Source organism: Neovison vison, chromosome 2 (genome assembly GCF_020171115.1).
Source record: "Neovison vison isolate M4711 chromosome 2, ASM_NN_V1, whole genome shotgun sequence".
Taxonomy (NCBI): domain Eukaryota; kingdom Metazoa; phylum Chordata; class Mammalia; order Carnivora; family Mustelidae; genus Neogale; species Neogale vison.
In genome coordinates this window covers 95,813,266-95,841,014 of record NC_058092.1, presented here as the reverse complement: position 1 = coordinate 95,841,014, position 27,749 = coordinate 95,813,266, and the positions used below count along the sequence as shown (strand labels likewise).

The 27,749-nt window shown below is 48.9% G+C and overlaps 2 protein-coding genes across 4 annotated transcripts in view; one reads left to right on the top strand and one right to left on the bottom strand.

Moving 5' to 3' along the window:
- The first annotated feature begins 616 nt into the window (after positions 1-616).
- Positions 617-20,205, top strand: DENND2D (DENN domain containing 2D). 2 transcript variants are annotated; one of them, XM_044238909.1, is made up of 12 exons: positions 617-689; positions 5,328-5,503; positions 6,400-6,512; positions 7,202-7,271; positions 7,992-8,069; positions 9,086-9,226; positions 10,306-10,454; positions 14,826-15,003; positions 18,171-18,212; positions 18,621-18,705; positions 19,024-19,263; positions 19,686-20,205. In XM_044238909.1, the coding sequence occupies exons 1-12, from the start codon at positions 632-634 to the stop codon at positions 19,760-19,762; spliced, it is 1,407 nt and encodes a 468-aa protein (XP_044094844.1). In that variant the 5' UTR covers positions 617-631; the 3' UTR covers positions 19,763-20,205. The 2 variants fall into 2 exon arrangements, with proteins under 2 accessions (XP_044094844.1, XP_044094842.1); XM_044238907.1 differs by lacking the exon at positions 617-689 and adding an exon at positions 4,587-4,745.
- A 2,113-nt stretch (positions 20,206-22,318) lies between these two features.
- The window catches only part of CEPT1 (choline/ethanolamine phosphotransferase 1), a 36,821-nt gene continuing 31,390 nt past the window's right edge, over positions 22,319-27,749 (bottom strand). For both annotated transcript variants that reach the window (XM_044238898.1, XM_044238897.1), the window contains exons 6-9: positions 25,173-25,304; positions 24,337-24,495; positions 23,706-23,831; positions 22,319-23,093 (exon numbers count right to left, since the gene is read on the bottom strand). In XM_044238898.1, coding sequence (XP_044094833.1) covers positions 22,974-23,093; positions 23,706-23,831; positions 24,337-24,495; positions 25,173-25,304 — 537 coding nt within the window. In that variant the 3' untranslated portion in view covers positions 22,319-22,973. The remainder of the gene's footprint in view (positions 23,094-23,705; positions 23,832-24,336; positions 24,496-25,172; positions 25,305-27,749) is intronic.

The following is a 27,749-nucleotide window of genomic DNA, read 5'->3' as shown; positions in this document are numbered from 1 at the left end:
GACCCCAAAGGGCAGCCGTTGGCTCGATGGCTCGCTGCTTCTTACGGAAGTGAAACAGGGAAAAGAGGGAAGGACACGTGCCCTGCGGTGCAAGGACACAGAACGCAAAAGTGCTGGAACTGGCCAGAGGCTAAAGCGGCTGCAGGGTGGGGAGATATGAAAGGTGGAAGCATGTGCTGACTCCGAGAATTCTGTGCGCTCTGAGGTAAGTCCGGAGCCACCTGGAAGAGGCACGGGTGCCCAGAGGGGTGCCCAGTGGGCACTGCCAGCCCGTCCGCGGAGGTAGGGCGCGACCGCGTCGCACCCGCGCGTTTGGGGACTGCGGGCTCGGGCAAGTCGAACTTCCCGGGGTGCCCCACGGAGGGTGGGAGCGCGGTGGCGCCGCCTCCTCGCGGACGCGCGTCGAGCGCCCTCTGTCACCCACGCCACCCCGCCGGGGGGCCGAGGGCAGAGCCGGCCCGCCCAGGTGCGCCGGGGGTTGGCCCGCAGTCCGGAAGGTGCGCCGCCTCGTCCCGGGCCTGTGCCCTCGGCCTCCCCCCGCGTGAAAGCGAAAGTGCCGGGCCCGCGAAGGGCGAGCTTTGGGGGCGGGGCCGGCGCGGACCCGGGACCGGCGCCGGGCACTTGCCGGGCCATGGACGGGCTCGGCCGCCGCCTCCGAGCCAGCCTGAGACTGAAGCGCGGCCGCGGGGGTTAGTGCGGGGCCGGGGCGTGGGGGCGGCACCGACGTCAGAGGCCCGGCCACTAGGCTGGCGGGGCGAGGGGCGGGGGGAGCTCGGCGCGGGGGGGCGGCTCCGCCGGCAGTCCGAGGGCCATTAGGAGCACAGGCTTGGCGCCAGGTGAGCGGGAGGGGGGACGCAGGTGCAGGGGACGGGGCCAGGTGGCCGCGGGGTCAGAGGTCTGAAGAGCGGCAGGGCCCTTGGGGGCGAGGGGGAGGTGGCGGGCCAAAGGAAGCCTTTGTGGGGCCCCGGGGCCACGTGTCCTTCCAGCCAGGAAGCTTGTGGTGCAACCGCAGTGTGCTTGAGGCGCCCTCCGGGAGCCCCCGCCTCAGTCCCGCCCCGCCCCGCCGCTGGGCTCAACAGGAGCTCAGCTCCCAGACGTGACCACCCCCACCTGCGGGTGGCGGCGGGGCCAGGGAGAGCGTGGCCCCCAGCAGACCGGGGACAGACCTGCTTTGCTGCTGCCTTAGAGTGTGTTACCCAGACAGGGCGCACCTCCTGTGGCTCCTGACACCCGCCACCACCCCTCTTCTGCCCCCCCAGGTGAGGGGAAAATAATTACAGGGTTGTGGGGTTTCAATCAGAAGTCACTGTTCGATCCCTTTCTTCTTAGCAGGGGCACTGGGCTTTGCAAGAACGCCATTAGTTGTTCATTCATGTTTTTCATTCATTCAACAAACATTTATTTCGATTTGCTAGTAGCCCGTCTTGTGGCTGGGCAGCAGGAACCCTTAGATACTTGCCCAGAGGTTCCACCGACTGAGGAGAAAGTAGCCAACTAGAGAGTAAATTGGGGCCATTCCAAGCTGTCTAACATTGGCAGTCAAAAAGTTGAGTGAGAACCCTTCCTACTCCAGGCCTGGGAAACCGGGAGATCTGGGAATGAGATCAGTGCCCCTTCTACCATCACTCCTGATCACTCCTACCATCACCCCCCACCGCCTCACCCCCACAGATCTTGCTGTTCACCCTAAACACAGGCTTCCAGTATCTGGTCCCTTTCAAGGCAAAGAGGTAAGAGACCAGAGAGGGGACAGGGTCCAGACTACAATGATTAGAACAGAGTTCACCCACTCTGGCACCCCTAGTGTCCTCTTTTCTATGGAGACTTACTGGCCTGGTCTTTATTGGGCACCCTTAACTCTCAGAAATCCATGTGAATGGAAGAGTTCTGCTTTTTGCAGCCAAGAAGAGACATTCCAGTTGTTTCCACACACCCCAGCCCCCAAACTGGGCTGATGATTGCAGCTGAAGCAGCTACCTGGGCATGGGAGTAGCTGTGAGATGAGCAGCCTGTATTACCTGTTCTGAGGTCAGCCACCTGTCAGGCCAGGAGAGTGTGCCCTTTTCATCTTCTATACCATCCTCCACCTTTCTAAGGAGTTTCCCATCTTCTTTTGCCCTTTTGTCCTCAGGGCAATTGTGTGATAAGAGGTGGTGTGTGTGTGTGTGTGCGTGCGTGTGTGTGTGTGTGTGTGTACATGCATGTGTATGTCATCTTGGTGGGAAGACGTGGCAAGGGGGGTGGTCCTGAGTTGGGAGCTGCTGAGCTAGAAAAGGAAGAGCCAGCTTTCCAAATCAAAGTTCCAGAAAGTTCCCTCACCTATATTCTAGCTGGTTCTGTAACTTTACTCGGGTGCCTGTGGGAGGAGTTTCCTGGTGCAGGAACAAGTGTAACCAGACTCCTGACTTCCCTGGAAAGGGTGGCTCCCTCCTCAACTGAAAAACTCAGGACAGTAATTTCATTCCAGGGCTCTGGGGATTAAATGAGATGGCCTATATTAATAGGGTAGAGTGTTTTCTTTTCTGCTTTTCTCTTGTGTTGATAAACCTCTTTGAAAGGAAGAAGAAAGCAATCCTTTTCTGGATTTCTTGGGTTGCAGCCCAAAAGTCTAATAACTTCTTTTGTTTGATTTTGCGAGTTTTGCTGTTCTCCAGGCTCTCCTGATAATGCAGGAGGAAATGGGCTGAAAATGCAAACCCAGGGTTTAGGGAAAGGAATAATTTCCTGAGGTTCTGGAACGATCAGTGAAAAGATTTGGGTTCTCAAAGACTTTTGCAAACAGGAGGCGCCCCACATTGGTGGGATGTTTGGTGTGTACTGCATCCAGAAGGTGGGAACATAGACATGGAACTCTCATAATTCCTACTCCAAACAGACTCTGTTAATAGTCCCTAAATAGCCCCTGAATTATTCTGTGCCTGAGTTTCCCCATCTGTATCAAGACAATACTTGTTCCTCAGACAGGTGGTGAGGATTGTGAACAAGTCTGCACGTTTTGAATAAGACGTAGCGACAATTCTGAGTGTTCTGGGTCATTGTCCTCACCATTACAGCTTTTGTGACATACATATTTACTGTGATTGGGCTTCTCCCCAGGAGTCATGTCTGGATCCCCAAGTATTGGCTCTTACTAGTCCCACAAAAGCCTAGTCTGGAACTCTTAAGAACAAGACAGCCATCTCCCCATATTCCAGCAACCCACTTTCTGCCAGAAGTCTGCTAATTCTTTGCTGAAGCACAGACAGGGCCACCAAACCCTTTTGCTTCCTGGCTCTTAGCCCCCAAATTTGCTCATTCGGAAATTTATGTGAGACTCCGAGGTGACTTAGTGCTATTTTTCTTTTTTCCCCAGCCTCCAGACACAGCGTTGAGATACCACTAGAGCTCAAGGGGCCAGCTGCTCTGCTCTTTGCTGACCTGACCCAACAGGGAAAAAAGACAGAGCAGGACTGGGGGTGGGGCCAGGATCACCTCGTAGCTTTCCACTGTCACGGAGTTAGCCTCAGGCTGCTGATGCAACCAGTCCCCTACTGTGGCCACAGGGTGGGGGTGGGGGGAATGTCCTGACTCAGTGCTTCCTATCTGGGAGGAGGCATTCTTTGCTGGAGCCCTGGAGTGGGTCCCGTGAGAGAAGTCAGTCTTCAGGTATATTGCAGGGGGATGCCTGGGGGACTCAGAGGGTTAAGCATCTGCCTTCAGCTCAGGGCATGATCCCAGGGTACTGAGATGGAGTCCTTCAGCGTGGAGCCTGCTTCTCCTTCTCTCTCTCCCATTCCCCCTGATTGTGCTCTCTGTCAAATAAATAAAATCTTAAAAAAAAAAAAGAAAGAAAGAAAAAGGATTTATCATAGGTGGTAAGAGATGCACCATTGTAGATCATCCTGACATACCAGGAACTCACCAGCTCAGAGATGGATTTGCTCTTTTTTTTTTTTACGTCAGGAGAGGAGGGTTTTAAGGTTTGGATCGATTTCCACAACTCTTTTGCTAGAAAAAATTTTCCATGGAGGGAATTAATGAGCCGAGTCTATTTATCTTAATCAGGGGAGGCAGTGGCATGCTGGCTGTGGGAAAGGTTTGGTATCGTGCACTTGCTTGCAGTCCTGAAGTTCTGGAAGCTTCCATGTGCAGCAGGGGGGCCTCGCAGGGTTTTTTGGCCATAGTGAATCAAGTTGAGATGTGAAAGGTCAGGAATCAAAGTTACAGGAATACAAAAATCCCTGTCCTGGGGCTGGAGAGGTTCCGGTGCCCAGTCTGCTGCTGCTGCGCATTCCTCACTGTCCCGAGGTTGTCCCTAAACCCACGGCACAGTCCGCAGCACAGGATTCAAAGCCCTTAGCCCAGAAACAGCTGGGCCTTAGAGGTGTTTGCTCATGACCTTTTTTCTTGCCACACCCCGGGGCTCTTGGGAGGAGCTGAGGTCAGAGCAGCAGTGCCAGGATGCTGCCTCTGTCAACGCGGGCGTTCAGCTGCCTTCCTGGGTCCCGTCACATCCTTCTTGCTCAGTCATTGGGTGCTCAGCATGGAAGCCGCTCTCCCCTCTCTGGAAGGCAGCGCCTGGCGTGGCTTCATGGAGTTGTGGCTGGAGACGGAAGCGGCAGCCACTCCTTAGGCTTTCTGTAGCCAGCCTGTGTCCGAGGAAGGGGAGACGCTCCATGCCCCCCGCAGGCTGGAGGAGATGGAAGGACAAGTGGTAGGCGGGATGCTCAGGCTCTTCCACAGCCGGCTGCCTCGACTCCGAGCAGGTCTGGACTGGACTGCCCACTTCCTGTTTTCTAGGGTGACCCTCTCCCACGGGGCTGTTTCCTCCTTGAAATGCTTCTTCCTTCTCTTCCACATAGAGTCTCTATAGCCTGACCTCCACTTGGTCCCCCGTGTGCGTAGGCCAGGATGCTTCCCCTATTAGATTGCAGAGCCGGTCATGCCAGCCATAGGGGCCAGTGTGGCCACAGACACATGGCCCTGGGACCTGCTCTGATTCAGGTCCATCTCTACCCAGTCTTTCCTGCTTCGGGTCTTGCCCTGGGCGCCTTTGAATGGGCCCAGTCTCTGCCTCCACAGTGGCTCCCCAGTACATTTCCTTGGCTTCCAAATCAGCGGTTTCTGTTCTCCTCTTGGCTCCCTGTGCTTTCAGAAATCTCCCAGGGCAGGCATGAAAACCATCCGGGTGGCTCTCCCCGTGCTCTGGACACTAAGTCACTGGGCAGGCTCTGGGGATCTCGGCGTCGGCATGGTGGCCTTGAGGGGCGAGGCTGTCTGGAGCCACACAGACCCCTTGGGGCATGGGCCACTGAAATACCAAGTGGGCCTTGGTGTCTTGCTTTCAGGATCTCTTCAGGATAATCCAAGGGACCCTGTAAAGGAGCCAGAAAGGCCCCAGGATCATTGTCTGCCCGCCTTCGCTGGAGGGCAACACTTCTTTGAATACCTCCTCGTGGTTTCCCTCAAAAAAAAGAGTTCGGGGCCTGACTATGAGCCCACCATCACCTACCAGTTTCCCAAGGTAAGGATGGAAGGAGGGAGGCAGGGTGAGGCAGGATTTGGGTGTTTGAGAGGCAGTGGGGGGAGGGATGCCCTCTTCCCCACTCCACCCTGCCAGGGCTTGAGTCTGGAGCCACCCTATGCTCGGTGCTCCCATTTCCTTCAGGCCCAGCCCCGTTTCCTGTTATCACCCACAGAATCTAGGTCTGGCTTCTTTGTGAGGAACTGACCTGGGCTCCCTGGCAGAGAAACGAGGCTGGTTCTTCTGGCTTTTGGGGGGCCTCCTCATTCTTCCAAATTCTGTCCTCAGCCACCCTTCTCTGTAGAGAGGCCTGCCTTCCGGAAGCCAGACCTCCTGACCAGCATCCCCTCTCAGGGGTGGGTGGGAAGGAGAGGGTGGGGCCAGCTCTCCACTGGTGGGCAGGCTCAGTCTGCGGCTGCAGCCCAAACGCCAGGCTCCTTCTAGTCTGCTCTGGGGGTAGGGTCAAGGGTGGGGATGGGGCGTCCTTCTTGTGCACCCCGATGGTACGACAGCTGAACGAGTCACTACTCTGCTCTGCTGTGGTAGCTCTCCCACGTGGCCCTCCCAGGAGGCCAGGCAGCCTCTAGGCCTTTCTGTGTTCAGTGAAGCCCTGGCTCCCTTCCGGCCTATGTGGGTCCTTAGGGTCCTGATGTCTAACTTGGGCTCATGTAGATTTGGCCTAGGAGGGGCTCTTTCAGCCTTGGGGTGCATCCAGCGCCAGAATGAAGTTTCTGTGGGGAGGGCTGGTTAGAGGCACACTCTGAGCCACTATGCCAGCAGGAAGGCTTATCGTCAAACTGCCCTAGATCCACAAAAGAAGCCTGCCGACCATGAGGCCCTCTCTGCCGGCCGGCCATGACCTCCACAATTCCCTGGTCTCTTGCTCTTCCTTCTAGAGGGAGAACCTGCTTCGGGGACAACAGGAAGAGGAGGAGCGGCTGCTCAGGGCCATCCCCTTGTTCTGCTTCCCAGATGGCAATGAGTGGGCCTCACTCACAGAGTATCCTAGGTAACTGCTCAGGCCTAGGACCGAGGAATCTGGGACAGGGGGAGAAGAGAGAGGTGCCTGTGGTTCCCTCCCTCGCTGTATACGCCAGTTTCTCACCAGCTTCCCTCCTGAAGGGGAAGGACTGGAGTCGACTCACTTATAAACATCTTGCCTGGAGTCCCCCAGGGCCAATGATCTGGGCCAACCACGTTGACCCGTCTGTCCCCTGTGTCCAGAGAAGGGCAAGAATGTCTCACCTGTCCTGGGAATGACGGTTGCCACAGTTGACTGCTTCTGGCCAAAGCTGGGCTTTATGCAAGGCCTTTGGCTTCTGAGAAGGCAGTGTGGCAAAGTCCCCCTCAGCATCAGCCCTGGGATTTGGCTGCCTGAGTTTGGATTTTGCCTCAAAATATTTGAGTCGAATGACTTTGGATAAGAACGACCTTCTCAGCCTCGACGCCTTTGTCCTTAAAGTGGGGATAACAACTGAATCCACCTCAACGGATTGTTTTGGGAATGAAATGAGGGGGCATGTTTAGAGCTAGCTACCGATACGCACTTAATAAATTACTGGTGTGATTATTACTCTCATGATTCATCAGCAGCTTCCGCTGCCCTCCTGACCCCCCTCAGCATCTGTCTGAGGCCAACAATCTTCTTCTCTTAGGATCCGGTGAATAAATGCAAACCACGTGTCTTCTCTTCCTCAGGGAGACCTTCTCCTTTGTCCTGACCAACGTGGATGGGAGCAGGAAGATCGGCTACTGCAGGCGCCTCTTGGTCTGTGCCACTCAGAACTGCCCCCTCCTCTCTGCAGCCCACTGCGCTCCACAGCTGGGCTTGCTCAAGCTTCAGCTGCAAAAGCCTCGGCTCCCTGGCAATGGTGGTTGCCTGGAGAGCCCGGTCCAGCCCCTGCTGTCACGTTAGCGCCGTCTGTACCCCTGCAGTACGGGGACGCAGGCCCCTCCTTGCCAACCCACGGGACCTTTGCTGGCCTGGCTGTGATCTCCGCTGTCCCCAGGCTTCCAATAGCTCGTCCTGTGGGAGGTTCCCACCAGATCCTCTCTCTAGCCTCCTTACCCAGGCCTAGCTGCCTTGGCCCCTGGAGCCTTCTGGAGCAGGGACTGGAATTCAATGATTCTTGGGTCTCCAGAGGCTTCTCCAAGTCCCTTGTACAGTACTGTTGCCTCTAGCCTGTCCCTCATCTCCACAGCACACTTGCTCCCTCTCTCTGCAGACCCCAAATGGTGCTCGCGCTGATGGCAGCAGTGTTTGGCCCCTTCCAAGCCATCAGCTTTTGACTTTGGGGGCTGCTTTGGCCTCCCTGCTGCCCACGCCTTGTACAGAACCTCTGCCCGGCCATGCCTTTCTCCCTCTGACCCCACTTCCCCCGCAAAGTCCCCCCAGCCCCCACCTCTGGCCTTGCACCCCATCAGCCCCAGTAGGGAGAAGCCCTGGGGAAGGCGGTGACCCTGAGGGAGCCTCTCTGTCCCTCCTCAGCCCACCGGCCGTGGCCCTCGCCTCCCCAAGGTGTACTGCATCATCAGCTGCATTGGCTGCTTTGGCCTGTTCTCCAAGGTACATGTGCAGCGGGATTCCCCAGGGCCTGCAGGGCCTGTTCAGCTCCTGGGGCTGCCTGGGGCTGCCTGACCTGTCTGTGCTCCCTGGGCCCCAAGTGGAGCTTTGCCCTCAGCACTGGCAGGCAAACCAAGGCAGAGAGGAGCTTGGGCTCGACTTGATTTTGAAAAGTGGGCACTGAACCCAGGGGACTGTCTCCCCTGCCCTGCAGAGAGCCCAGGCCCCGCCTCGGGCCAGGGAAGAAAGCAGTTGGAGCGGGACAGCAGGGAGAGCCCCAGGTTAGGAGGCAGGAGTTTCCCGTTCCTCATCTGGCAAAGGTGTGTGACATCCCTCACTTCCCTGACTCGCGGTCGAGCGTGAGACTCGAATGAAGTGACAGGAGAAACGCGGAACACTGAGCAAATATGAAGACAGTTACTATACGGAGTCATAACATGCTTTTCCGAGACTCCCTCTGACTCCTCTTGCCAGAGTAACTGGAGTGCTAGGACACCTGAGGAGGTCCTTAGAAGGGACAGGGTATGTCTTGGTGGCCACAAAAGAGCTTCAGTGTGCTTCATCTCCAGCAGGCCCTTGGGAGGAGGAGGTTGGGACACTGTCAGCCTTTGCTTGCTGGAGTGTTTCTCCGCACAGGATTCTGAGGGATGGAGTCTGCCCAGGTTTCCAGGCTCCCACTGCATCCAGCTTGACTGGACATGGTGCCATCATGGGTGATGGCTTATCCTGGGAGGACTCCGGCGGGGGGGAAGGCAGTTTACATGAGGCGCTAGGAGGAATGGGGACCAGTGAAGAGGATAAGAGGAAGAAGGCGGCAGGTCTCTTGCAGCAGGTCAACAGCAGCCTGGGTTCTGCCAGGGAGGAGAGGGGAGCAGTTGGTGGAGGGGCCTGGAAGGTCCTCAAGGATTGGCTGGATGAGGGCAGGGGTGGGGTTGGTGGGGTAGTGGAGGGGGGAAGGCCTCTGCCACCTCCCAGTGGCTGCCTTTGAGCCTTGCCTCCCAAGGTCCCGTGCCTTGCAGATCCTGGATGAGGTGGAGAAGAGGGACCAGATCTCCGTGGCGGTGATTTACCCCTTCATGCAGGGCCTCCGAGAGGCGGCCTTCCCTGCTCCTGGGAAGACTGTCACTCTCAAGAGCTTCATCCCCGACTCGGGCACGGAGGTGGGTTACTGAGGGTGTGAGCCCCTCCCTGGCCGGAGAGGGCAGCCTCTGGGGGGTGCCACTCTTTTAGTCCTGCCGTCCACCCGGTTAGCACAGACAGACTGAGCCAGGCAGGGACAGGGGCCCGACGGGACTTGTTGACAGAGCTGAAAATCAAACCCATGGTTTCTGATCCTCCCAAGCACCTCCTTACTGTTCAAGTCACCAAGACTTGTATTTATAGCGACACACGTAAGCTGAGTTTCCTGGCACTAGAATGGATGCTGCCTGCAGCCCCCAAATTACTACTTCAATCCCCCTCATCTTCCCGTGGGTGTCCAGTGTCTCTATCTGATGGCCTCCATCTGTCTTCTTGTCATTCATCCCCACCCCTGCGTCCCCACCCATGCCTCATGGCGATGCTACCGTTGCAGGCACTAAGCCCACTGAGGCCACAAGTAGGACATTGTTGTAAGCATCCCAGGCCTGACCCTGGGGACCGTGGAAGATCGGTGTGTCCCTCTGAACTTTGTCTCCCCCACATAAAAATAAGGGGCGAGGCTTTTCCCTTTCTCCAAAAATAAGCATAGAATGCTTGCCATGCTCCAAGCTGTACTATTTTCTGGATGGAAAGTGGTGAGTACAATGAATGCGATTCCTGACCTCCTGGAGCTGAAAGTCTAGTGGGGGAGACAGATGTTAAATGTTCAACACACAAATGAAGTACAGAATTTATAAAGGTGTGACAGTGATGACAGGGAAGAAACGGGATGCTCCCTGGGTACATGATGGGAAACACACATCAAATTAGGGGGGCCTCGGAGACAGAGGGAGGGGGATACAAGAAGAGTGACCCGGGGGGCCTAAGCTGGGAAGGCCCTCAAGCAGAAAGTGTGTGCAATGGAGGGGGGCTCACAGCCAGCCTGTGGGCCAGGCTGGGGATGGGTCAGCATAGCCCTGAGCTTGAGGGAAAGGAGGGGAGGGGCAGGATCCGATGTAGGCAGGTGGGGAGAAAGGAGCGGAGGCTGGTGGAGGCCCAGAACTCAAGACCTTGCGATTGTTCAGCGTGGTGATGCCTCCTCTCTCCAATTCCCCTGCAGTTTATCTCTCTGACTCGGCCCCTGGACTCCCACCTAGAACACGTGGATTTTCGTTCTTTGCTGACGTGTCTCAGTGTTGAGCAGATCCTTCAGATCTTTGCATCTGCGGTGTTGGAGAGAAGAATCATCTTTCTGGCAGAAGGTCTCAGGTGGGTCCAGCTGCCGAGCAGCTCTCCTGGGCTGCCTGGCATTCCTGGGTTCAAGGGATAGGCCAGAGGGCTCTCTGAGGGAATCAGGCTGTAGGACCTGTGGGCTCACCCTTCTGCCTCCAGGTCTGATTTTGTACTAAGCCTTGTAGAGAAACACCTGTTGCAATTCCCCTTCTTCTGCCTCCAAACTTGATTGCTTCCTGAGCCTGAAGAAAGTTCCAGATTTATCTCTGAGCAGGGCCCGGAATATTCCTGGGACAGCTGAGGTGGAGACCAATCAGAGCAGGTGCAGGTGTGATGGCTTAGGAAGGGCACAGGACAGGGTGAGAAGGCTTATATTGGTATGGAGGTCAAGCCCGTCATCCCTAAGGGCAAACACATCTCATCCATCCATTATTCACTCATTCAACAAACATTTATTGTGTGTCAACTGTCTGCCAGATGTCAAACATCAGGGAGATGCAGACAAACTAGACCTGGTCTTTGACCTTTGGGTATGTAGTATTCTATAGTGGTTGAAAGCAGAGGTGTTGAAATCAGCAGAACAGGGTTCCAATCCAATATATTCTTCTACCTTAGCTATGTGCTTCCCTTTAGGCCAGTTTCCTCACTTCTTGAAGTAATGATCTCATCTGTAAAATCAAGATCATGATTGTACCTTCCTCATAAGGCTGTGTCGAGGGTTAAACGAAATAGGGCACACATCAGGTACCTACCACTCTAGCAGGCACACACATACTGGTAAGAGCTAGCTGGGATTTTTTTTTGGGGGGGGTGTTCTTTATTTTTACTTATTTCATGTATTTTTATTTTTAAATTACTTTCTATTAAGTATAGTTGACATTCAGTGTTATATTAATTTCAGGTGTATAACATATTGATTCAACAATTCTATACATTGGGGCATCTGGGTGGCTCAGTAGGTTGGGCCTCTGGCTTCAGCTCAGGTCATGATCTCAGGGTCCTGGGATCCAGCCCTGCATTGGGCTCTCTGCTCAGTGGGGAGCTTGCTTCCCCTCCTGCCCCCACCTGCCTCTCTGCCTACTTGTGATCCCTCTATCAAATAAATAAATAAAATCTTTAAAAAAAAGCATTTCTAGACATTATGCAATGCTTACCAAGATAAGTGTAGTCAGCACCTGTCACCATACAATATTATTATAATATTATTGACTGTATTTCCCATGCTATACTTTTCATCTCCATGACTTCTTAGTTTCATAACTAGAAGTATGTACCTCTTAATGCCCATCACGTATTTTGTCTGTCCTTCACACCTCGTTTCTGGCAACCACCAGTTTGTTCCCTGTAGGTATGAGTCGGTTTCTCCTTTTGTTTGTCTTGTTTTATTTTTTAAATTCCACATAGAAGTGAAATCACATGGCATTTGTCTTTCTCTGTCTGACTTATTTCACTTGGCGTGATATCCTGGAGGTCCACCCATATTGGTATGAATGGCAAGATCTCATTATTTCACATAATGTATAATAGTCACTGTACGTACTTCTTTATCCATTCATCAGTCGGTCGCACTTAGGTTGTTTTCATATTTTGGCTATTGTGAATAGTGCTGTCATGAACATGGGTGTACATATAGCTTTTCCAAGTAGTGTTTTTGTTTTCTTCAGGTAAACACCCAGCAGAATTACTGGGTTGTATGGTATTTTAATTTGTAATTTTTTTGAGGAATCTTCATACTGTTTTCCACAGTGGCTGCATCAGTTTGCATTCCCACCAACAGTGCACGAGGGTTCCTTTCCTCCACATCTTCGCCGACACTTGTTATGTCTTGTCTTTTTGAGACTAGCCATTCTGACTGGAGTGAAGTGATATCTCATTGTAGTTTTAATTTGCATTTCCCTGACAATCTGTGGTGTGGATCATCTTTTCGTGTTAGGCCGTCTGCATGTCTTCTTTAGAAAAATGTCTACTTAGGTCCTCTGCCCATTTCTTTTCTAGAATTTAGGACTACTACATGAACACTTTTTATTTTTATTTTTATTTTATTTAAATTTTTATTTTATTTTTCATTTCATTTCATTTTATTTTTCAGTGTTCCAAGATTCATTGTTTATGCATCACACCCAGTGCTCCATGCAATACGTGACCTCCTTAATACCCACCAGCAGGCTCACCTAACCCCCCACAAACCCTCAGTTTGTTTCTCAGAGTCCACAGCCTCTCCTGGTTCCTCTCCCCCTCCGATTTCCCCCAATTCACTTTTCCTTTCCTTCTCTTAATGTCCTCCATGTTATTCCTTATGCTCCACAAGTAAGTGAAACCATATGATAATTGACTCTCTCTGCTTGACTTATTTCACTCAGCATAATCTCTTCCAATCCTGTCCATGTTGATACAAAAGTTGGGTATTCATCCTTTCTGATGGAGGTGTAATATTCCATTGTATATATGGACCATATCTTCTTTATCCAATTGTCTGTTGAAGGGCATCTTGGTTCTTTCTACAGTTTGGGAACTGTGTCCATTGCTGCTATGAACATTGGGGTGCATAAGGCCCTTCTTTTCACTACATCTGTATCTTTGGGGTAAATACCCAGTAGTGCAATTGCAGGGTCATAGGGTAGCTCTATTTTTAATTTCTTAAGGAATCTCCACACTGTACTCTGCCCATTTCTTAATCACCTGATGGTGATGATTCTTGGTGCTGAGTGGTAGGAGTTCATATATTGTGGATATGAACCCTTTATCAGATTAGATCATCTACACATGTTCTCCCATTCAGTAGGCTGCTCTTTCATTTTATTGATGGTTTTCTTTGCTGTGCAAAAGCTAGCTGCTATCCTTAATATTAAGTTCTCTGTTGACTATATCTCTGGGCATAGTCAAAGAAGGATACTGTCATGTCTTGGTCTCTGCCTCTTCGGGGCTTCAAATGTGAGAATCTTTGGGGAGACATGTGACAGAATGGTGGAGAAAAATAACATGGAAAGAGTGGGAGGCTGACCTTCTGTGGCTGTGTGGGAAGGAGAAAGCCAGTGAGATTGGGCTGACATCCCTGGTTCTTTTAGGGAAGAAGAAGAAAAGGATGTTAGGGACTCAAAAGTTAGGCCAGAGGGTCAGGTGGATATCATGGGTTTTAGAGGAAAGGAAGTCTGGGCAGGGAGTAAGCGCTGTGGGTTGAACCTTTTGCAAAATCAGTGATAACCAAAAAGGCACTAGTTGTGAGCCAAATCCTTAAGGGAAGTGGTGTAATCTTTTGCTCTGGAAACAGTGCTTCCACTTTCAACCCTGTAGAAAAATGAGAAGGTTCTGTTGTGGTTAGAGCTGGGGTTCCTTCCTTTCCCCTGAGATGAGTGTTCAAGAAGTGAAGGTGATTCCAGGTGCCAGCTAATCTGGATCCAGGCCCAGGCTGGCAGGATTTGTCTCTCGGGTGCTCACTTTCTCCAGGGAGATCCTGAGACTCCCCAGTTCCTTCCCACACTGCGTTTGTCAGGGCCCCGAAGCCCCGGCAGGGAGGGGACTTCCAGGCAGCCTCAGCCTTGGCTGGACCCTCAGAAACCCAATCTTTCTAACTCAGGAAGTACGAGCTCCATACCAAGAACTGAAACAGGTTTCGGCATCCGTGTTTTTATTGGCCTTAGTTTGAGGCTTGTTTGGAGGAACGAAGAGCCATCCATGAAGAGGCTGTGGAGAGGACAGAGAGTGGGGCTGGGTGTGTGTGCTGGAGGGCGGGGTGAGGAGTCCGCCTGAGCCATGATCACACAGGGAATGCTTTACTGGAAGGGTGGAGGGCTCACCTCTCTGGGACTTTCCGGCGGGCAGTCGCCGGGCAAAGGTTCCTGGAATCTAGGAATTTCCCAGACTAGCTCAGGCACCGACCTGTTCACTTGAAATAACCTCGAGGGGCCAGAGGGAGCTGTGAGACTTAAAGGCTGGGGGTGAGGGTGGAGAGCCTCCAGGAGGAAATGGGGCTTGGCCTCTCTGCTCTGCTCCACTGTTTACATGTTTGTCTCCTTAACTACGCTGTGAGTTTGTCAAGCCGGGTCAGTGCCTTGGACTTCCTGGTATCCACATCCTTAGCGCTGGGGCGAGCCTATAGATGGGCTCACCCAGTGATCTGCCCAAGCGAAGGCATTTCCTCTTTCCTCCTCTTTGGGGCCACTAGTTTTGTGCGGGGGTGAGAGCGAAGACTAACGGGGAAAAGAAAGATCAGAGAGAGAGAATCCCTGTCTTTGATGAGAGGAGCCTCAGCCTCTTCTGGCTTCTGTCCCTCCCCTCCCAGCTACTCAACAACCTGCACAGCTCCCAGACTCGCTTCTAAGGTCCGTGGGGAAGGGGCTGGGGGCGCTGCGCAGGGGTGGAGGCGCGGGCAGGCCTCTGTGACTCGTGTTCTCTGTGCCCTGCCCCTAGCACCCTGTCTCAGTGCATCCACGCTGCTGCCGCGCTCCTCTACCCCTTCAGCTGGGCACACACCTACATCCCCGTTGTCCCCGAGAGACTCCTGGACACTGTTTGCTGCCCCACCCCCTTCATGGTCGGAGTCCAAATGCGCTTCCAGCAGCAGGTCATGGAGAGCCCCATGGAAGAGGTACGGTGTGGGAAGGAGGGGGCGTGACTCCAGGACCACTGGAGTTGGACCTGGGCTCTCTGTGGCAAAGGGCGGTGTCACTCGGAGCAAGTTGCTTCACCTCTTTAAGCCTGAGCTGCTTATCTGAGAAATGGGGACAGTGGTTTTCAAGTGCTAGCTAGGAATTAGAGGGGAAATAACCTACAGAAAGCTCATAGCCTGAAGCCTAACATAATTGATGCTCAGTAAGCGGCTGCTTCCTCCTGCTGAGTGATTTCCTTTTGGGTGTAAGAGGCAGCTCATGCAGGGGTCATCCAGCTGTCCTAGGTCAGTTAGTGTCAAAGGGCAGGGTCTAGGCTGTCCCGTCTCTCATCTGAATGGACAGGCACAGCTGGTCTATACAACACACAGCCCATTAGAATTCATTCGCATTCCTTGCAAGTGAGCTAATGTAGCCCTCCTACAAACTATGAGTCTTGAAAAATGCAGATTTATGTAGCAAGAGTTATCTTTTTTTAATTTTAATTTATTTTAGAAGGGGTGTGTGTGCACGCAAGTGGTGGTGGGGCAGGGGATGCACAGAGGGAGAGGGAGATAATCTTAAGTGGAATGTGTAGCCCGATGTGGGGCTTGATCTCACAAACCTGAGCATGATCTGAACTGAAATCAAGTCAGATGCTTAACAGGCTGCGCCACCCATGTAACCCAGGTTTTTTTTTTCTGACTACCTCAGTGTTCACTCAGCCAACGAGAATATAGGTCCAGATCCCACTTGATTTTGTCCTCTTACTTCTTTGCAATGCCCTGGACACACCAGAAGTGTCAGTTGTGAAAATGGGCATTGGTAGCATAAAGCTATCTCCAGTGTTGGAAAGACAACTCAAAATGTGCACTCTAGTTTCAGTTGTCGGTAGCCACTTTCCGAAGATCAACTTACTATATACTCTCAAGCTAAGAGGATTCCTTAGGTCTATCTGCATTGTTACCCTGCGCAAAGAGCTGACCAAAGGAAGAGGTGGGATCTCGTCTTAAGCTACTGAAGAGGCAGGAACCAGCCCTGGTGGGAGGACTCCTTCTACTTCCATAAGAAATAAGGGAGGTCCAGAGAACTCAGTTGACATATTCTAGGCCCCACAGGCAATGAGGGAACCTAGCACCCCAGGGAGAACCAAAGCCCTTTTTATACAAAATATTGCTGGGAAGTAAAGGAGCAGGCTGTTTCCCTTCCTGCTTCCTTGGCCTTCCCAGCCCTCCTCAGAAGTGCTGAGTAGACAGGCCCTTTGAGGGAGTCTTTGCCATGTGACTAACTGGGTCAAAGTATCAGCCCCATGTTTGGCAATGACTTAAAATGTCCCAACCCTAGGAATTATGAAACTTGCTGACGATGCAGTTCTAGCTCCTCCCCTGACAGCCAGGCAGGAAGACACCCCAAGGCCAGCCAGACTGCAGCTCCTGCTATCCAAGAGCCTTGGCCCATTTTAGTCCTCAGCAGCCGCTCTGTGAAATGGGCAGGGGATGAGGAACGGGGGAGGGCCAGGGCCCACTGTGGCTGTGGGGGGATTCTCTGCCCACCAAAGTTCTGGAAGGGATTACTCAACAGACAGTAATAATGGCAAATACTAGAAAGATTTGGGGGAACTTCACAAAAAAATTCTTCATGCACATTCTTAGGTCCCTGAAATAGCCTTTCCTGATTAAAGAAAGGCATCCGAGCCTATGTATTCAAGTGGTCTCAAGCCTGAACTAGTTCAGCTTTTCTCCCCTGATGATGAATGATTACACTGCCTGCGCTCTCTTTTGGCACACTTTCCAGTTGCTCTTTTCCTTTATTTGGAAGAAGGGAGCATAGAAGGAGCGTTCACCGTACTGACAAGACCAGAGTCTAAAGGAAAAGACAGGCCTTGCAGGCATTTAAGTGGCCAGCCCAGGCTTTGGGAGATCCTGGTAAACTGTGGAGCACAGACCTTGCCTAAGGGAGGCAGCTGCCCTCCGTTCCATCTGAACGTGGTCCTTTAGAAACGTCGTCAACCAACCAGCGTGAGAGCCACTGACTTTTCAGAAGCACCCAAAGCAAACTTGATGTGAAATTTTCCAATTTAAATATTGGAAACCAACTCCGATTATTTAAAAGCACTCTGAGGTTTCGAGAAACAGATCAGCAGGTTGGAATCTAACCAGCAGGATGCCAATTTATAGTGTCGGGTCTAGGCGGAGGGCCCCTCGGCAGTGATGAACTCAAAGGCCAGCCTTTCGCACAGCCTGCAGACACAGTCTCCTCACTGCCTTTCCTTCCCTGTTCCTGTTGCCCTTGGCACATTTCCTTCTCTTCCTATTTCCTGCGGGAAGGCCCAAAGATCCCAGGGAGTTTCAAAAGTAGGATTCCCAGGCAAGTACATCAAGTTGTTGCAAGCATTAAAAAACAAAAATCATGGGGCATCTGGTGGCTCAGTGGGTTAAAGCCTCTGCGTTCAGCTCAGGTCATGATCCGAGTCCTGGGATCGAGCCCCACATCGGGCTCTCTGCTCAGCAGGGAGCCTGCTTCCCCCCCACACCTCTCTCTGTGCTTGCCTCTCTGCCTACTTGTGATCTCTGTCAAATAAATAAAAATAAAATCTTTAAAAAAAAATCAAAAGGTGTCCAGTGCTGGCCGAAATCTGACCAAGACGGCAGGGAGCTGAAGGCGTGGGGAGGACAGGGATGCGGTATCTAGAACAGCTCCATCTACGCTTGGAAACCGGTTCTACTATTTGTAGGAACTTGGGCGACTTCTTTGCCTCATCTGCAAGATGGGGATAGTGTTTCCCTCCACAGGACTGTGGGGAGGATTGAACGAGAGAAAATGTGCAAAGCCTATCATGTGTGCCATGTGCTAACCGTGCCATATATAGAAGCCATTCCTAGGATCAGTGTTTCATTAAGGGAGTGACTGGCTGTGGTTTCCCCAGTTGTAGTCCCTCCTACTGTAGCACTCCTCCTCCCCGTTCCTACACCTCCTACCTTTTCCCAGGAAGGCAACTGGGGGTTTCCAAGGATGGTGAGAAAGGAGGGTATCAGGCAGGAAAGGAGAATTGCTGATCTTGTTGCCACCTGGGCTGACAGGTGCAGCCACAGGCAAAAATGCAAATGCTAAGTGCTCCTGGGGTCTCTGATGGGAAGAGAGAAAGCCATTTGTTCTGTGTTTATTTCAGGTCCTGTTGGTGAATCTTTGTGAAGGAACCTTCTTAATGTCGGTAAGTGTCTGGGCTCCGGCACCCTGCAGGCCCACCCCCAACTCCATCGCTCTTGTCCCTCCCATGCTCCACTTACCTGCACAAACTTGAAGTGCTTTTCCTGGGTGAGAACCCGTGCTAACAAGACCTCTCTGTAGGAGTCCTTGGCAAAGACGGCTCCACTACCAGGCAATTGGTTTGAGTGCTTCTAGATCAGGGATGTAAATCCTGGGCCACAGGGATGCAGGGGAAACTTGCTGATGTTTCCAGTCCGATGGAAAGCCAAGAAGCAGCTTCTGTTGCTTCTCACCCACGTGGCCAACTTGGGGTGGAGTTGGGGTATAAGTTCCATGCCCCCCTCAGGCTTGTACAAACACTGCACCTCCTCCCAGTCTGCTTGACTTCTGAGTCTGAGCTCTTCTCTCCTAGGTTGGTGACGAAAAAGAGATCCTTCCGCCTAAGCTTCAGGATGACATTTTGGACTCCCTTGGTCAGACGACCAATGAGCCATGGAGTAAGTCCTGGGTCCCCCCTATTTTGGGTTTCTCCACAGAACCTGAAGGCGGGATTCCCAACCATCCCAGTCAGAACAAAAATGGACTCACTCAGCAGTCCTGGACTGGTCCCAGGGGCCTAGATTCTAGGGCAAGTATGAGTGTGAGATTTTATTCTTCCCAAGCAATGGCAGAGAACCTGTACCCAGTCTCCCATTTTAATCAGTAATCATGAGCCCGACCCCAGCTGCCTCCCTGGGAGCTTTCCGCCTGCCTTGGAAGCCACCTGGAGGCAGGAGTGGGTGGTTCTTCTGAGACGGCCTCTGTGTGTCCTGCAGCTTCAGAACAGCTCAATGAGCATGTTTCGGGCCCGTTTGTGCAGTTCTTTGTCAAGACGGTGGGACACTATGCTTCCTACATCAAGCGGGAGGCAAATGGGCAAGGCCACTTCCAAGAACGGGCCTTCTATAAGGCTCTGAACTCCAAGGCCATCCGCCGATTTGTGAAGAAGTTTGTGAAGACACAGCTCTTCTCCCTTTTCATCCAGGAAGCGGAGAAGAGCCAGACTCCTTCTGCAGGTACACGGTGACAGGTCCCTATCATTCAAAGCCCAGGGAGGGTCCAGGTCAGGTGTGGCCCTGGCTCTGGAGGCCTACAGGAGAAGAGTCTTATTGGTGGGGTTGGACTAAAATAACATAAAGCCTCAGAAAATGCCTCTGGGATGCCATTTTGTGGAAGTTGCTCTTTGTTTTAATCTGGAGCCAACTGCTATTAATTATTCTATTTGAAAAAAAAAAATCCTATTTGTAGCCCCAGTTTTGGGCCAAACTGAACACCCCGCTCTCCAGGGGCCCATGAGGACATGGGGATCCTGACAGGAATGTAGATGCGGCAGGGGAGCACGGGGAGCAGAGAGGTTATTTCTGATTCTTACTCCTGAGTTTATCATCGTCCACCTGGCCAGACGACATACCTCTAACACCTGTATCTGAACCTGCAGGCTACTTCCAACGGAAGATACTTGAATATGAGGAACAGAAGAAACACAAGAAATCAAGGGAAAAGACTGTGAAGTAAGAGCTGTGGTCAACAGGAGGGACTGGACTCACAAGCCAGTTTTGGACTTTGGCGCCTGCCAGCACGGTGGGACTGGCGAAGCACACCACCTCCAGAATCCACAGTCTTCTTCTGAGTCCTGGTAACCAGGTCTTGCTTTGAGCTGGCATCTTGGGTTTGGGATCCCTGGAATCAGTTTCTCTGGACTCTGGAAGGCTCCAAGCTCTGTGCTCACAGGGCTGGGCTCCAAGGGGCATGTCCTGCATGGGAGATGCGGAGCGGCAGACGGTAGTAGCACAGGGTAGGCGAGCCTCTGAAGTTGCTGTGACGGTCCTCTTCCAGGAACCACTATTACTAAATCCTCAACACGGAGAGCAGTTGTGGCCCAAAGGCTCAGTCTCTCCACATAAAAAAGAAGTCTGTGGGCATGTGAAGCTAAGAATAAAGATGAGTATCTCCTTGTTGTTGACGTGTTATCTTTGGCTTTCCCTCTGGGGGCTGTGGAGAACCAGGAATATGAGGCTGTAGATGTGAGAGTCAACTGTACTGGGAGTAGGGGACCTAGGCATAGTGACCCAGAACTCTGGGGCTGTGTGTGGAGTGGGGAGAACTAGGGGGTCAGCAGCTGAGCTTCTAATAGGAAGGTGGGGGACACTGGTAGAAATAGCTACAGCACTGGGACAGGGCAACAGTTCTTTGTTCCAGTCAGGTGTGCCTTCCAGAACCTGGGAGGAAAGGCTGCTGGCCAGGGAAGCATTTGTGGTCTAGGGCAACTTAAGGGTAAGACATTTGAGCTTCCAGAAGCCAGGGAAGAGCTCTACATTGCCTCCATAGATAGGTCTGTCTGCCCATCACTTCCGGTTTGAAGCCTTCAGTTGTAGACATCCAGCTTCCTACCTGGTTATTTTGAGAAGCCTGGTTCAACTCCTCAGCTGAAGGTAGGGGGATTGTTTCTCTGCCATTTTTCTCCTTCCAGAGAAGAGTATTATAATCTTAAGAGTCCAAAGGAGTTTAGTGGTCACCTCAACCATCTTTCCTCCATACTTTTTTTTTCAAGATTCTATTTGAGAGAGTGAGTGTGGCAGGGTGTGGGACAAGCAGATTTGGCACTGAACACAGAGCCTGATGTGGGGCTCAATCCCATGACTCTGAAGATCATGACATGAGCTGAAATCAAGAGTCACCATGGCTTAACTGACTGAGCCACCCAGGTGCCCTTCCCTCTATACTTCTAATGACAGCTTCTGTTTCAATACCGTGAGGGATGGGAAACTTTTAGAAACCTCTCGTCTTTCAGAACTTTCATCCTTTTTTTTTTTTTTTTTAAAAAGATTATTTATTTATTTATTTGACAGATGGAAATCACAAGTGGGCAGAGAACCAGGCAGAGAGAGAGGAGGAAGCAGGCTCCCCGTTGAGTAGAGAGCCTGATACAGGGCTCCATTTCAGGACCCTGGGATCATGACCTGAGCCGAAGGCAGAGGCTTTAACGCACTGAGCCACCCAGGTGCCCCAGAACTTTCAACTTTTTAATGTGTGATGTGCCCTGGCATTTTCCTGCATGCACTTCTCTATCCCAGATGCTGGAGAAGTTGCTAGCAAGCAAAAATAGAGAGAGGTTTCTCTTTACTTCAACACCATAGCCAAGAAATTGAAAGTTTCACTGTCACTGCTACTCAAGATTACATGGGATTAATGGAGACATAAAAATTGCGAGAAAGCAGACTTCTGCCTATCAGCTGAGGCAGTAACAGCTACTGTTCACCCAGGATCATGGAAACAGTATAAACAAACAGCAGTAAGAAGATATCTCGTTTTAGTCAATAGTTTCTTTTCTGCTGTTCCCCTCCATTCAAGCAACTATACTATCTACATACCATGGAAACAGATCTGGATTATAGTTAATGAAGATATCTGGTTCTCATTTCAAACTATAGTATACTGAGGAGCCAGAAGAGGAGTACAACTGTTCAATAACTGCCCAGAGAGGCCTAAGCCTCTCGAAAATTTGGGAGAAAGGCCTGAGATTCCTAAAAGACATAATCGTAGGGTGCCTAGGTGGCTCAGTTGGTTAAGCATCTGCCTTCAGCTCAGGTCATGGTCCTTGGGTCCTGGGATCAAGCCTCGAGTCGGGCTCCCTGCTCAGTAGGAAGCCTGCTTCTGCCTCTCCCTCTTCTGTTCCCCTTGCTTGTGCTCTCTCTTCTAAACAAACAAACTAACAAACAAACAATAAATCTTTAAAAATAAATACATAAAAATAAATGATACAGCCTTTAAAAAAAAAGCCATAATCTAAAGGGTGACAAGTACAACAACAAACAACAACAAAAAAACTTGTCGAGAGGGAAAATGAACACAGTTCTCCTATGTTTCATTTTTTTGTTTTCTGTTTTTTAGTTCTCCTAGGTTTTGAGTTAAACAACTTCAACAAAATAGAAAGATCGCAGGATACATAATGACAAAGCAACTGACCGAATCTCCTTATTTATTAAAGAAGAGAAATAAATTTTGCTTGAATTTTAAAAAATGACATCAAAACTTAGTTATCTTTCCACTGAATAAAACTGAGAAAAAGGCTGGCTTTCAGGTCATATATTTATTTAAAAAAATAAAATGGATCAACAAAGTTACCACATTATTCTGCATGCTAACAGGATTTCCCAAGCCCATGAGAGATACCATTTCTTGATCAATAAAATAATGACTTCCTCAACAATGTAAAGATAGGAAACCTTTCAATCCAAATTCAAGGTCTTTATCACTAATCCCAACTCACAAGCTCGTGGGATATGTGCCATAAGCTGAGCTCCTTAGTTAAAGAAAGCCTGAGAAGACACTAAAGAAGGACGTCACTAAAAGATGATGATTTGTTAAAATTATAAAGCAACCATCTTTTGGCCTGCAAATATTCTACATTAGAAATCTCCACCACTGGGGATCTGCTTCCCAGGACAATTTTATTCTGAATCCAGGATAATTACAAACACATGGCAAATTTTCCTGCATGCTTCCTTGGGCCAAACCCTGTATGACAACATGTACAATTACAGGACAGGACTTGAAATTCCCATTCTCACACAGGATAGTTAAGGAGTGTTACTGATAACTAAAAGTTATACAACATTGATTATTATAAATTATATTTGTTCTTATCCACCCCATTCTCCTCAATATGTTTGGATTCTTTCCTGCAGAAAACACAAGGTTCCTATATAACACCGAGTTAACATCATTAATGATGATTAGAATGAGCTGCAGAGACCTTGATTCTGAAGACATGTATGTGCAGGTGAGACGCAATCTGATTGCAAACACTGACACAGTAGCGGATCAAATCAAAGAAAGAGAAGACCTGGAAAGAAGAGACACTGTTAGATTCTCAGGACCTTCTTAGGCCATCCCTAAGCTTCCTGAAAGTAAAAAGGATGGGCTTCTCTGACTTTCTTCCCTTCTTTTCAGATTAGACTTCAACTCCACATGATTTAATAATTAATAATTTCATTTTCTCAAGGATTTTTCCTTTACACTAAGGATCATTAAACTCTTTCTCAGAGAGACAGTAAATATTTAAGGCTTTGTCTTCATTTCAACTGCTCAACTTTGCCATGCTAGCACGAAAGCAGCCACAGACAATACAGAAATGAATGGCTATGGCTGTGTTCCAATAAAACTTTATTTACAGAAACAGGTCACTGGCCCACAAGATCTAATTTGTCAGTTTCTGTTTTAGTCAGAAATCTGGAGTTTCTGAGCACTGACGAAGGCAGGACTAATAAGAATAATGAAAAAAAAAAAAAAGGCTCAAAGACGAAGCCACAAGGCACTCTTGCCAAGTCCCCTAATTGTGGTTTTTCTGGCATACCAAATCATGATAATTATATGATCTATCTTTCAGGACTGGCTGACAGAAACAAGAAAACAAGTGGCTTCCAAATCATGAAATAGGACACAGTACAATACTTACCAGGGCAATCCAAAGTACAATATATTCATCAATAAAGCTGTTGAAATACTGGTCCAGAAACAAAAGTGCTGGGCCTATGAAAGCTGTGTCGAGCAAATGCATTTCACTTTTAGTCATGTGAGCCACCTGCAAATGAAAGAGAAACCATGATGCAGGTGCTTTCATGCTAGAGCAACTGTGTGCTACACAGTAAATCAGGTTTGTGCTCAAATCACAAGTTTCAAGAATTACTTAGCAATACTTAATAGAAAGTTGCATTTCCAAAACTGTAAAACTGACAAGAAGTATGGTAAGAGCTATACACCAAAGGGACAGCCCAAGTAGCGAAGCCCCCCAAAAGATGCGTTTCATAAAGAGCCCTGAGTGTACAGACTAAGACTGGAGAAGGCACATAAACTAAAGCACCAAATTAAGCTGCAGTAGAAAGAAGTGCTGCGGAGGTCCATGCAGAGATCCAGGTGGAGGTCCACGGAGCTTCTGGTAATGTCAAGCTGAAGCTTCAAAGAGAAAAATGGCTCCCATGTTGATGGAGGAGAGCAAACTTCAGAACCCAATGGAATAAAAACTAGGGCCATAAAACCAAACCAAGATGAATATTAAAAACAAAACAAATAAAAACTCTAGTGCTTACCACAAGCTTATTAGTGATTTTAGCAGATACAAAACCGAATGTCAGTATATAAAGACAGGGATGCTTTTCAAAAAGCTGAACTGCCGATTTCTTATAGATCATTGCAGCAAGGGTAATCACTGATCCAATATGGAGAAAAGGAGAGAGGACGCTTGTTCCCTGTGCAGAGTAAAGAGAGGGGAGGGATTAACAACACTCAATACCGTCAGATACTACCTGGATCTGCTTAAGGCAGATCAGCTCAAATTTTTAAGAACCTCATGGTGCCTGCCAGCCAGCAGTATCTGTAACTGAATACCAGACCAGCTAATGAAGAAAGCAGCAGCAGGGTTAGGCACAAACTGAGGATTTTACTTACACTGCCAGGTTTATTTTACAAAGCAGATCATAGTTCTCTTTACTTTTAAATTTATTTTGAAAGAGCACAAGTGGGGAAGCGGCAGAGGGAGACAGAGAGAAATATCAAGCAGACTCCATGCCAAGTGTGGAACCTGATGCAGGACTCGACCCCAGGACCCCCAGATCATGACCTGAGCTGAAACTAAGAGCCAGGGGCTCAATTGACTGAGCCACCCAGGTGCCCCCAATCATACTTTTAAACATATGTATGTGTATAAATGCACGTGTGTCTGTGTGTGCATACACAAAGAAATGCATGTAGGTGTATAAACATATGCATGTACAGATAAAACTGAGAAGTTTTGGATATCACTTTTATTTAAGACTAAGCAGAAACTCTAAATTTAAACTAGTATTTTATACAATTCAAATGAAAAAGCAATTACAAAACCAAGTCCTGGTATAAACAATTGCTGGAAATCTTAAGATGTACTCACTGCTATCGTTGATCCATTTTTTCCAACACCACCTGTGAAGATTACACGGAAGTAATTTGTACAGGAAAATATTGTTCCTGCTACAGTACAAAGTGCAGGAAAAATTTTCATTTGAATATTCAGCACTGGAATCTTTAATGGGTAGAGAGAGAGAACAATTAAAATCTTTACAAGTTAAAATAAGAAAAATACAACAGATGTTTGATTCATAAGGCCAAATATCCTCCATTCCCTCCAGTTTAGCAAATAATTAAATTAATGAACATTTCCCTCTTTCCATTATAAACGATATAACCAAGAGAAGAGGCTATATAGAAATTAATCTCACTTCTGAACCAACTTTTAAAAATTACTGATTCAACTTCATTAATTTGTGCCACAAGCTAAGCAGAGTTCAACTTTCAACTAAATCCCAGAAGTCTGGCAACAGTGGAACAGGCTGTCTTCTGGACTTTGTATAAATGAAGTGTACTTTGCCTTTTTCTCTGTACATTTTTGGAATTCTGAATTCAAATCTGAAGTTTGTTATGAATTGTTATGGGAGAGAAAGTGTGGAGCCTAAAAGACTAGTAATAATTACAACTAGATTTTTAAAAAATCTGCAAACTTAGGTGCCTCGTTAGCACAGTAGGTAGCACTCAGTCTCATAAAAAATCTGCAAACTAGGGAATGGAAGATGAAGGTTGTACGATTATACTCGGAAGAGTTCCCAACTCCCAACTGTTAGGATACAAGCAGCTTGAAAATGCAGAGGGCAGCAAAGGGACATTCATATACAGGGCAAAAAAGACGTCAAACACATCAAAGCAGATACAATTGTGTCTCCAAAATTTTAACATGTTAAGTTTCCTTATATAAGCAATAAGCAAATAATGTATCTTTGTAGTTTACTGCAAACACGGATTGATTTACCTAAAGTAAGGGGGGGTGCTGGGGCACTGGGATAATGTATTCAATCTTGCAAACACAATATCTACCATTTCAAATGAAATACAATTGTACTAATTTTTGAAAATCATTTAAGATTTTCTTCCTTTTTGCACTTCTCATTCCACTTTTAAGAAGGCTCACATTTTGGGGGCACCTGGGTGGCTCAGTGGATTAAGCCTCTGCCTTCGGCTCAGGTCATGATCTCAGGGTCCTGGGATCGAGCCCCGCATCGGGCTTTCTGCTTAGCAGGAAGCCTGCTTCCCCCTCCCTCTCTGCCTACTTGTGATCTCTCTCTCTCTGTGTCAAATAAATAAAATCTTTAAAAAAAAAAAAAAAAAAAAAGAAGGCTCACATTTTGTCCAATATGGGTTGAAAATAAACCAGCATAAAGTGAAATATTCTATTAACAGAAACAAATGACCACAGGTACAAAATTCCAAAAGCCCACAGGGTTTAATAAACAATGGGTTCTTATAAAGAAAACATTTTAATTAGGGCTATTTAGACTTTTTAGGGATACCATTTCAAAACCAAATAGGAAATGTCACATTTCCTACTTTTTTTGATACATATAAAACCCAAGTAATATTGGTAGACATAAATCTTTATCTTTAGATACTCCATTTCTTCAAAACTCTGAAGAACTCAGTTTGTTTACATAGCTCTATGACCTCTTGCAAAACTGCAGCTCTAAAAAAAAAACTGTAATCAACTGTTCAAATTTCAAGCTGTACTATGGCAGTGTTTAGTTTTCTAAAATGAAGTAGGTCAAATTAAAAATTAAGCCCAGAACTTTAAGGAGTATCCTAAATGGTCTTCTTCCTTCCCTAATTCATTTCTAAACCCAACAGCCCAAAACAAAACTTGTTTACAGTAAAGGAGAAAATCAACACCAGGGATCCTTTGAGCTCCAAGAGATTTTTCTGCTCTAGTTCAGAAAACTAGGGATATTGCAATCTTAATCTGATGCACCTGGCTTAAATTTAATACCCTGGCTAGTTTCCTTTTCCCTCCAGAGACAAAGGACCTGTATGGCAAAGGGGGAAATACTATACTCCCTCAGATTTCAAAAAAAGCAAAGCATTAATCCATTACAGAGGTATGCCTGTGTTAGGGCCAGGATATCACATGAGTGCCAACCCTGGTGTAGCAGTAATCTGTGCCATAATATTACTACAACTATAATTAAAATTTGGTGAAAATGCTTTCAGGTAAATGGAAACTCTTGCCTGTTGAAAGAAGAAAGAATACATAGAAATATTAAAGAAGCCAGGCAAATTAGTAAATGGCCTGAGCCACAACATTATCAAGTTACAGACTTAGGAGGAAGGTATCATAAGCATTCTTAGGACGCTCTCCATTTCCTTCATAGAGGATAGCTATATACACCAAACCATAAGCTCCTGAGTGTAGGATTTTGTTTGCACTGATTTTTATATTCTCTCTACAGCCATGCTTATTATAAGTGCTCAATATACACTTGTTGAATGAAGATTAAGATCTCCCTTTCTCTTAACTCTCTATGCAGTCTTACTGTTATGGGAGAATATGAAGACAGATCTTACCCTCATATTAAGAAGAAAAAGGAGGCTAGCTACAAGATAATCTAAGGCAAAGTGAAGGGAAAGCTAGAATGAGAGGAATCCC